Source organism: Notothenia coriiceps, unplaced genomic scaffold (genome assembly GCF_000735185.1).
Source record: "Notothenia coriiceps isolate Sejong01 unplaced genomic scaffold, NC01 NC01_scaffold00024825, whole genome shotgun sequence".
NCBI classification, from domain to species: domain Eukaryota; kingdom Metazoa; phylum Chordata; class Actinopteri; order Perciformes; family Nototheniidae; genus Notothenia; species Notothenia coriiceps.
The window spans coordinates 159,621-168,998 of record NW_011357526.1 but is presented as its reverse complement, the minus strand read 5'-3'; the positions used below and the strand labels follow the sequence as shown (position 1 = coordinate 168,998).

Genomic DNA, 9,378 nt, shown 5'->3' with positions numbered 1-9,378 from the left:
GCTACTCTACTTAACATTACCCAATCATTGCTTCACCAAAACATATTATTATTATGTATTATTATTATTATTATTTTATTTTGTTTATTTATTCGATCCACATGTTAATTCAAACTAACTTTGATTATTTATCCACTATGTGGCACACGATAGAAGCATGATAGATGAAATACGGATGGGGATTGCGATCGAGCTTTAAGTGTACCGGATGATCATAAGATACTTACATTTAATAACCCACAAAAGTGGGACCAAATCTGATCGCTGGCTGGTTGTCCTCGGGATGTGATTCATCTAATTTCTTACTACTATTGTGTATTTAGTATGTATTTATAAACTGTGAGTTATGTTGTTAATGCTATGTAAGAGTGGTACTTTTGTTGACACTGTTAAAGATCAGGTGTTAGATATCTCGCGGGCCCCGCTCCAGTGCTTTCACTGAATAATTAGATAATAAAAGCTAAATGAATCAGCCTGAACACATGATGAGCGCCGCCGAATAATCATCTTATTATTTTCTAATTGAGATGACAGTAGGGCGACAGGTGTGACCACGGTGCTGAGGAGTGGAGGAGAGAAGGCAGTTCATCCTCTCTGCCCACTCGGAGGCGCGTGAGTCACCCTCCCTCCTGTCACACACCCCTCACCCATTTCATCTGCCTTGTTCTAATCTGCTGCGCCATCATTTCTTCCACTTATTCTTCCTATGCTTTTCTGAGCGGTTACGAGGCCTACTGAATTTTTTTTTTTTTTTTTTTAAGTTCGACATAGATGCTGTCCATTTCTAAATATGCGTGCGATGCGTGTTATTGCCCTATTGTTTAAATTAGTATTATATTATTAACACGTATGCACTTTCCTTAATCTTATCCCATAGCATAGACCAACATTGAATAATAGAAATGGCCAAATACAACTGCCAAACTACGCAGCAGCAACATAACAATGTGTCCTATATACGCTGCAAACTCAGAATGGCAGGGTGCAAATGTTTATCTGGTTTTCTTTAATTAAAACATGAATTACTGGTCCATATTTCACAGGAACAGGGGTTTTATAACGAATGATGAGGTGGCCGAATTGATGAGACAACACATATGCAGCGCTGCTTGGATGTACTTAGCACTCCGATAGAGAAGAAGTTCTCGCTAGACCTGCAGACCGTACTAGAGCAGGACCATGATGGCAACACTCATGGAACGGCTTGAAAATGGTTAATAATCCAAGGATGAAACTAAAACAGTAATCACACTTATACCATAATGGTTCTGAGTGTAAGTCAAGTTATAGCCAGCTTACATGTTATAATAATAATAATTATTATAGATAATAATAACTAATACACTTTATTTGTAGGAATAATGCCACTAAGCAGCCCAAAGTGCGTTACAGAAACCAATATTAAAATAATATCAAAATAATGATCCTAATGAAATTCCCGTGGATTAAAGCTAACAAGAAATAAAAATATGTTCAAATAAAACAATTTTAAAAAAGCAAATAAGGGATGGAGAAAGGAAATCTTGAAAAAGGAGGTGTAAAGGTATTCTAACAGATCCTTCTCTCCTGATGCTAACCCCCTGTGTGTCCCCACCGCCTCACCCTCTCCCCCCCCCCGCAGGTGTCGGAGCACGCTGAGCTCTCCTGGATCCTCGGCTGTCTGACCTCCATGCCCCGCCTCCGACACCTGCCGCAGTGGAAGGTCAGACTCTGCACACACTCACAAATAAACAAACTCAAAAGGATTACATTTGAGCATGCTGTATGTAGCAAAGTACAACTTCTGAAGGTAACTGCACTTACTAAATAATGACCTGAAATGAGTACCCCCAAAACTACTCTCTGTCTTGTGTATTAATGACTTTTCTCACTTGCTTCCATCCAAAACTACTAAAACATCTGCATATACAGCAGATTTAAACATCAATTAATACAACTCAGAAATTCACAACTTGTGAAAATACTTTTTTTCCAAAGTGTATTTTTCATTTCCTAATGCCTTGCTTGGAAATATTGTGGGTATCAGAAAAAGCTACTATACAACTTTAACCCCTTAGTCTCCAGCCTTGAGATATATACATGTATATATCCAAGCGGCTTAATTATGCTTTGCTTTACAGATGAAAAACCTATATATTAAAACTGTTTCTTCCCTTCAAATTGTATAGACTGTCATCATGGAGAGATAATGCCAAGTAATATTTGGAATGGGTTGATGTGAAATGCAATCAGTCCAACCCTAATATCCAGTTCCTCGATGCGGTTGGATCTGTTTCTGACTAACTGCTTCATCAACTGGAGATGAAAAGTATTTATTTCATAGCTCAATGAAATACTAACTAGCTTTTGATTTCTGTGAAAGAAATGTTTAAGCCAAATCAAACAATCTGAAGATGACGTTTGTTTCTTTTACAGCCAATAACATAAGCTGTGATTATTATTCATATTATATTGGACCCCCTCTATCTTCCTTAACATACCATGCTGATTTAATTATCACTTCATATGTGCTTGACTTCGGATTAAACGTTGTAAATGAACAACACCTTTTCAACTCTTATCTGAATTCCCAGCATTTATCAAACATCCCTATTGCATTACAATTACAGTGATATCCCCCAGCCACATTTAGTATAATAAAAACCAAGTGAGAGGGCCAGCAGTTCCTGTTTCTAAGTAGAAAACTCCTTTTGGTTTTCCCCACACATGGGCTGATGTTGAACACGCTGTAAAATGTCACGTCAACTCATCCGTACCAGTTTCTCTGAGAATCGATGAGGCGAAAAAGTGAAAATGTCTATTTCCATGGCAATGAAACAAATCAACTTGAGTCAGTCTTTCCCCGCTGCCGCGCTTGTATTTTTTATTATTTAATTTCCCGCCCGCAAATAGAACTTGCTTCTTTATTCCCTTCCTCTGTGTTCTCCTTAGATGAAGAGCAAACAGAAGAATGAGGGCAGTGTCGGTCTCTTCACGTATCCCGTCCTCCAGGCTGCAGACATTCTCCTCTACAAGTGAGACGTGTGTGTGTGTGTGTGTGTGTGTGTGTGTGTGTGTGTGTGTGTTCATGTGTCTGCTGTTCAGAGGACTCGGGGTCTCTGAAGAACGTGACCTGCAGCTGAGGATCATGGTGTGTTTAGCTCCGTTAACGAAGCCGTTTCATCTTTTCTCCGTACAAAGAAGGCTGTTCTTTGCGTGTTTCATTTATTCTTATACATCCATATATTCCAGACTTTCAGACTCCAGGAAATCCGAGAAATCATTTTCTTCCCTCATCAACAAAAATGTTGTTTTCCCATGATCTATATTCCTCCTAGAAATGGATGCAACCCTTTGCTTTCCATGCAGATTTATTTGCCCGTTATGCAGACATTTTTATTGTTGGATTACACACACATGTGGGACCGTCCGGTTCAGAACCAGATTGTTTTAAAATGCCAAAATTGTTTCATGATTATCCATCCACTGTATGGGTTGTGGGAAGAAATCTAACACACGGATATCCCCAAATGTGGACAAACGCCAACAAAAATGATCCACACAAATATTTTTTAATTTAGTGATATGAGTCAGCCCTTAATATATAAGAAATGCAGTAAGACAAGCTGGCTTACTGTGGTTTGGAGAGAAAGCGGCTGATCATGAGTTGGTGATCGCTTGTTGTTTGGATTATTTTACGCCGTTGTTTCCACAATAATAAAGAAAAACCAAGCTGCAAATATTTCTCCTCCGTGCTTTCTATTCGAACCATCTAACATAGAAGGCTTAATATCCTGCGTAGTAAGTAAAGACAGCAAGAAGCAACCCATCTATTACGCTTTCTGGATTGTATTAAAGACGATATTAATGGTTTACTTCCTCCCCGGTGACAGTTCCAAAGATCCGACCTTGAGCTCCAGCAGAGTCTCCGATCCGCGCTCACATCAGGTTGTGTTTTTTATTTGTCTCTCCTGTGCAGTCAGTGTTTGATGAAGCTCACGTTGTGTCTGGTCTTCGCCTCTCAGGTCGACTCACGTGCCCGTCGGAGAGGATCAGGTCCAACATCTGGAGCTGGCGCAGGATCTCGCTCGGATCTTCAACAACCGCTACGGAGATCTGTTCCCCGAACCCGCAGCGCTGCTCAGTGAGGACACACTCCGACACACACTCCGACACACACATTTACAGGCTTAACGGCGCACACACACACACACACACACACACACACACACACACTCCGTTATATCACTGTTTGCTAATGTTTTTTTAGCCGGAGTTCAGTAGCTTTCACTTTTTATTTTTAGATGCAAAAAGTATTCAGTAGTTTTATTTCTTTCTTGTTTCTGTGGAGAGGAAATAAAAACATTTGAATAGTGTTCCATAATTCATCACAGCTCATTAAACTCCTTTGAAAGAAATCCCAGTCTTAGGAGCTTTTAAAAATATATATCAAACCTTTTATATTGCACATATTTATGGAGAGAGTGCGACAGGGATTTATGGTTAAATCTCCATCTTTTTAAAAAACCTTTTAGTTTAAAAACGAGTCCTTGAAGCACTTTTCTTCCTTAAACAATTCTCCTTGCCAAAACTATTTTCATAATCTCCCAATGCAGTTAGAATACGTCAAGAAGTTTTATTAGAAATCAGTTATTTTCTAAGAATGAGAGTGTGTCTTGAAACAAGCACAAAGTGAGCACTTTGCAAGAATGAAAGCTGTAACAATCTAGAAGATACTTTTACTTTTAGCTGAGCAGATTACAGCGTGTATATTTTCTTCTTCTGTAAATACAAGAGACTGACGCCAGTGATTTCCGTCAGGCCCTGTTTGAGCAGCTGGAAACATCTGGATGATGATGCTATCCGAGCTTGTCCAGCAGACAAAGAACGAGAACAAACAGCGATGAGCAAAACAACACATTTAGGCATTATAGCCTTTATTAGATAGCGCTAACAGTCGAGATGTGAAAAGGAAACGAGGCAGGTGAACGGTGAGAGCGATGGAGAGGTCACCGGAGAGATTTGAACCGAGTACGTCGGGGTTATATTAAACTCTTATGCTACAGAAACGCCCCTTTATCTACTTATTGACATATCATATCCCCAAAGAAAGATGCTAGAATGAACAGTATAGTAGTCCGCTGTCTTTTTGAAAGATGCAAAAACTACAATATCTGATTTGTATTATTTCTTCCAATATGTTTCCTACTCCTTCATGCCTCGCTCTCTGTGTTCAGTGATGCTCACAAAGTTCCTTCTACTTTCATTTCCTCACATGATAAGATTTATCTTAGCAGCATTTTGCTATTTCTTGGATAGTGATGAAAGCTTTCATTTCCTCTGCCTCAGCAACTGGGAATAATCTGTGGAACAACTTTTAAAGGGGGAACTCGTATTTCTTTTTATTTCTATGCTTTAAGCCCCTGTCACACTGTCCCGAAATTGACACCCGATGGACACACGAATATGGAATTGTGAATTTCGCACGAAGATGGCCCCGAACCACACACGAAGGCAACATTTACATTACATTTAAGACATACAACTGCAACGAAAGTAACAAAAACAATCATGTTAAAGTACTATGATACTGTACTGATATTTTCCGACTTTGTTCTTTACTTTCTCCGTCTTTATATGTAGAAGATATTAAGTTTTCTCCGTCATGTTGTTTCCATAGCAACAACAACTTCCTCGCCTTCAAAATAATATATTATATCCTTTTTAGTTTCACAGAACACAAATTGGGTTATTTACATAATATGTTTACATGATTTTGTTGTGCAATAAAACAACCAGATGGACACACGATAAAGGAAATGTTCAAATTCGTCTCTGATCGTAACAACACCGGGACATTCATGAGGGCATCTTAAGCCATCTTTGTGATGCCAAAGATTTTGCCACCGCTCACGAAGTTGCTGCCGGAGCCTGAGAAACTCCACCGGCGGTCATACGATGGCTTAAGATGCCCTCACGAATGGCCCGATGTTGTTACGATCAGAGCCGAATTTGAACATTTCCTTAATCGTGTGTCCATCGGGTGTCAATTTCGGGACAGTGTGAATTTAGTGTGCTGCCGTTTTGGCCACGTCTCCCGTTGCAAATGATATATGTTTCCTTGTTAAATAGTGGTCAAATTTAAAATGAGACTTTCAGGGAAAATATTAGGCCGTCCAGAAAAGATGTATCACACAATATGACGTTATTACAGTTTGACTTTGGAAAAGATTACTGTGTGTTTTCCAGTATGTTCTCACCGTTTACACACACATGGCTAACATGCCCCTCGCCCTGTTTCATCCTCACTGATGATCAGCATCATAAAAGCACAAGATGGAGTCACTCATGTGTGCAGCGCAGCTTTGATTAAAGAAATATTTTCATCCACTTGTATCAGAATAATAAAGTGATAATGGATGTCCTCAAGATGACTTCAGGGAAGGGGGTTTCGTGTGTGTCATAGTGTGTGTGTGTGTGGGTGTGGTTCAAACTAGCAGATCCTGTCTTCATGTTCTGTTCTTCCAAGTTGCCAATCACCATCTTCCCTTTGAAACCAACCCAAAGACCTTTTTAATCCTCCTGAAGTAAGGACGTCTCACGGGGGACAAACAGGATGTGGCACATGGGAAGGATGTGGACTTCTGTTATGGGATAGAATAATAGATGGAGCTTGCAAGATGGCGGAAGGACGTGGGATGATAAATAAGAGAGGAAAGGAAATCCCTGATCTCCCAGTCTGCACATCACTTCACACCGAGAGACGTCTGCTGCACACACACACACACACACACACACACACACACACACACACACAATCAATCAGTGTCTACATTGGCTGCGTTTCACTTGATGAACCACGAGGCGTTTCACATCTTAACTTAAGGAATTGACCGAAATCCATCAGTAGATATTAAAAATGTACTTATTTATTTTCATTCTTTTATGTATTGCACATGTGTCCGTCCTGGGAGAGCGATCCTTTTAGACGTTTCTCTTCCTAAAGGTTTTTCGGGGGGGGGTTTTCCTCGTGCGCTGTAACGGTCCAAGGACAGAGTCATATGTTATATATTGTACAGATTGTAAAACAAATGGACTTGACTAGTTCCCAAGGAAATGTCTTTACAGAGTCAATGAACGAGTGCTTGAACAACTTTTCCCTAAACAATACGTTTGTTTACTGGAGATCTATTCACAATTACAATGTACAAAATACAATAACATCAAAATGCTTACACGTTCATTTGGGTTTCCCTTCAGTTGTTATCGTACTCTCGTTAAGTTAGGAATGCTTTGTGGACTTTCTTTTGGCTAAACGCAGGCCTCCCTGCCCTCTGATTGGTGGAGGTTGTTGTCAGGGTTACATGCAATTTGCTGACACTCTACAGAGCTCTGAATCGACATTTTGTTTTTGATTTACAATTAATATTCCTATAAGATGCACATACAAAAGGATGTAGGATTCTACTTATTTGTATTATTAACTAAAATGTTTTTTTCTACAACATAGTCCCTCACTCTCTGATTCTTACAGCTGAGTTTTGTGATTTGAATAGATAAACAACTTACACGACTTAGAAGGATATTTGCAATCTGTCAAACTTAACCGGTGGTTTTGTATATTGTATTATTTCAGGATGGCTCATGGAAGACTGGAGGCAGGAGCGAATTATTTTGGGCGTTAACTTGCAAGAAAAGGCTTCAGACATCCAATACAATCTCTTGATATAGTCACAGATATTACACCATTCACTTATTGACTCTTAACCTGTTTTTAGACAGTTTGGTCATCATGGTCTGTGGTGCACGTGCTGAAGACCCAGATACAAAATGTTTACTAAATACAAGATATCGACATACATTTATAAACTATAGTAGACGTCTTGCTTTGAAGTTAATATATTGTGTTTAATATTATTTTTCTCATCCTACTAACACATTTCCTGATCTGATCCCCTCCTTCAGGCTCTACACGAAAGGTCAAATCCCTCCGCGACCCTTCAGTCAAAATGTCCAAATCCGACCCGCACGCCATGGCGACCATCAGCCTCACGGACTCCTCGGACGACATCGCCCTCAAGCTGCGTCGCGCCGTCACCGACTTCAACTCGGAGGTGACCTTCGACCCGGAGACGCGGCCCGGCGTGTCCAACCTGGTGACGATCCACGCTGCCATGGCGATGATCGGCGTGGAGGAGGCGGTGTCTCAGGCCGCCGGGCTGGACACGGGGGCTTACAAGAGGCTGGTGACTGAGGCGGTGATCCAGAGGGTTACACCAATCAGAGAGGAGATCCAGAGGCTGAGGGCGGACCCCCAACACCTGGAGGGGGTGCTGCGGGAGGGGGGCTGCCGGGCGCGAGAGTTAGCTGCACCCGTCCTGAGGGAGGTCCGGCAGAGGGTGGGCTTCTCCTGAGAGGAGCTGGGAGAATAGAGCTGGGTTTAAACTGCAGGATGGACTCAGATCTGCTGCTGACATCACGTTGTATTCCTGTGACAAATATCAACACACAATACATGGACACCAAACATTTAACATAACAGCACAATCAGTGAGAGAAAAGCTGCTCAAAGAGCCTTCAGCGTGCATCTGATCTGGGATCAGCTCTGTGTTTACTGTGAGGATTGACTGGAGCACAAAGGATGCTTCAGTCTGACTTGAGAGCTGGGTCTAAACTGCAGGATGGACTCAGATCTGCTGCTGCTGACATCAAGTTTTATTTCTGTGACTGTTAACATCTCCAGGATGTTCAAGGCTGGAACTCATGAGAGCAACATGTGGTGGAAGCAAAGCGGAAAGGATTCAAACGTCGTGACTTGAAACTGATTTGCTGGTGATATTTTGCCCTCTATGTTTGTCTTCTTTCTTTGTCTCATTTAAATGAACGAGGGGGGAACGTCGTTTAAAGCAATGCTAATGTTGGTCTTCTCCATCCAAACAAGACAACATGTCTCTTTTTGTTTCTGCACATGTACACTTCTTTTTAAGACTCTGCTACTTATTTATCTAATTGTCTTTGGAGTTTTAAATGTATGTGTTTTCCAGAATACCACATGCTATTCTTTACAGTATCTTGTCTTTATGCTTCTTGATGCTAACGGCTCTCAGCCAATCTGCCGTGCCACTAAAATCTAGGAAACTTTAGAACAATATATTCAAAGACGTAACTTATATAGTCATACAGCTCTTGAACAGTGTCCGTCATGCACAACAGAGAGGTTAAATAAAAACCAATGATAAATGAGTGAAGGATTGTCTCGTCTCGCTGCATGAAACTCTTCAGGACACGACGTCACGCATCAGGAGGACGTGGGAGGTAAAGGCTTTCAAACTGTGTGTGTGTGTGTGTGTGTGTGTGTGTGTGTGTGTGTGTGTGTGTGTGTGTGTGTGTGTGTGTGTA

The 9,378-nt window shown here is 40.9% G+C and overlaps 1 protein-coding gene across 1 annotated transcript in view; it reads left to right on the top strand.

Moving 5' to 3' along the window:
* Positions 1–9,263, top strand: part of wars2 (tryptophanyl tRNA synthetase 2, mitochondrial) — a 15,337-nt gene extending 6,074 nt beyond the window's left edge. Inside the window, exons 2-5 of the mRNA XM_010783188.1 lie at positions 1,586–1,702; positions 2,932–3,014; positions 4,005–4,123; positions 7,945–9,263. Of these exons, the coding sequence (XP_010781490.1) occupies positions 1,586–1,702; positions 2,932–3,014; positions 4,005–4,123; positions 7,945–8,393 (768 nt within the window). The 3' untranslated portion in view covers positions 8,394–9,263. The remainder of the gene's footprint in view (positions 1–1,585; positions 1,703–2,931; positions 3,015–4,004; positions 4,124–7,944) is intronic.
* Positions 9,264–9,378: the final 115 nt, after the last annotated feature.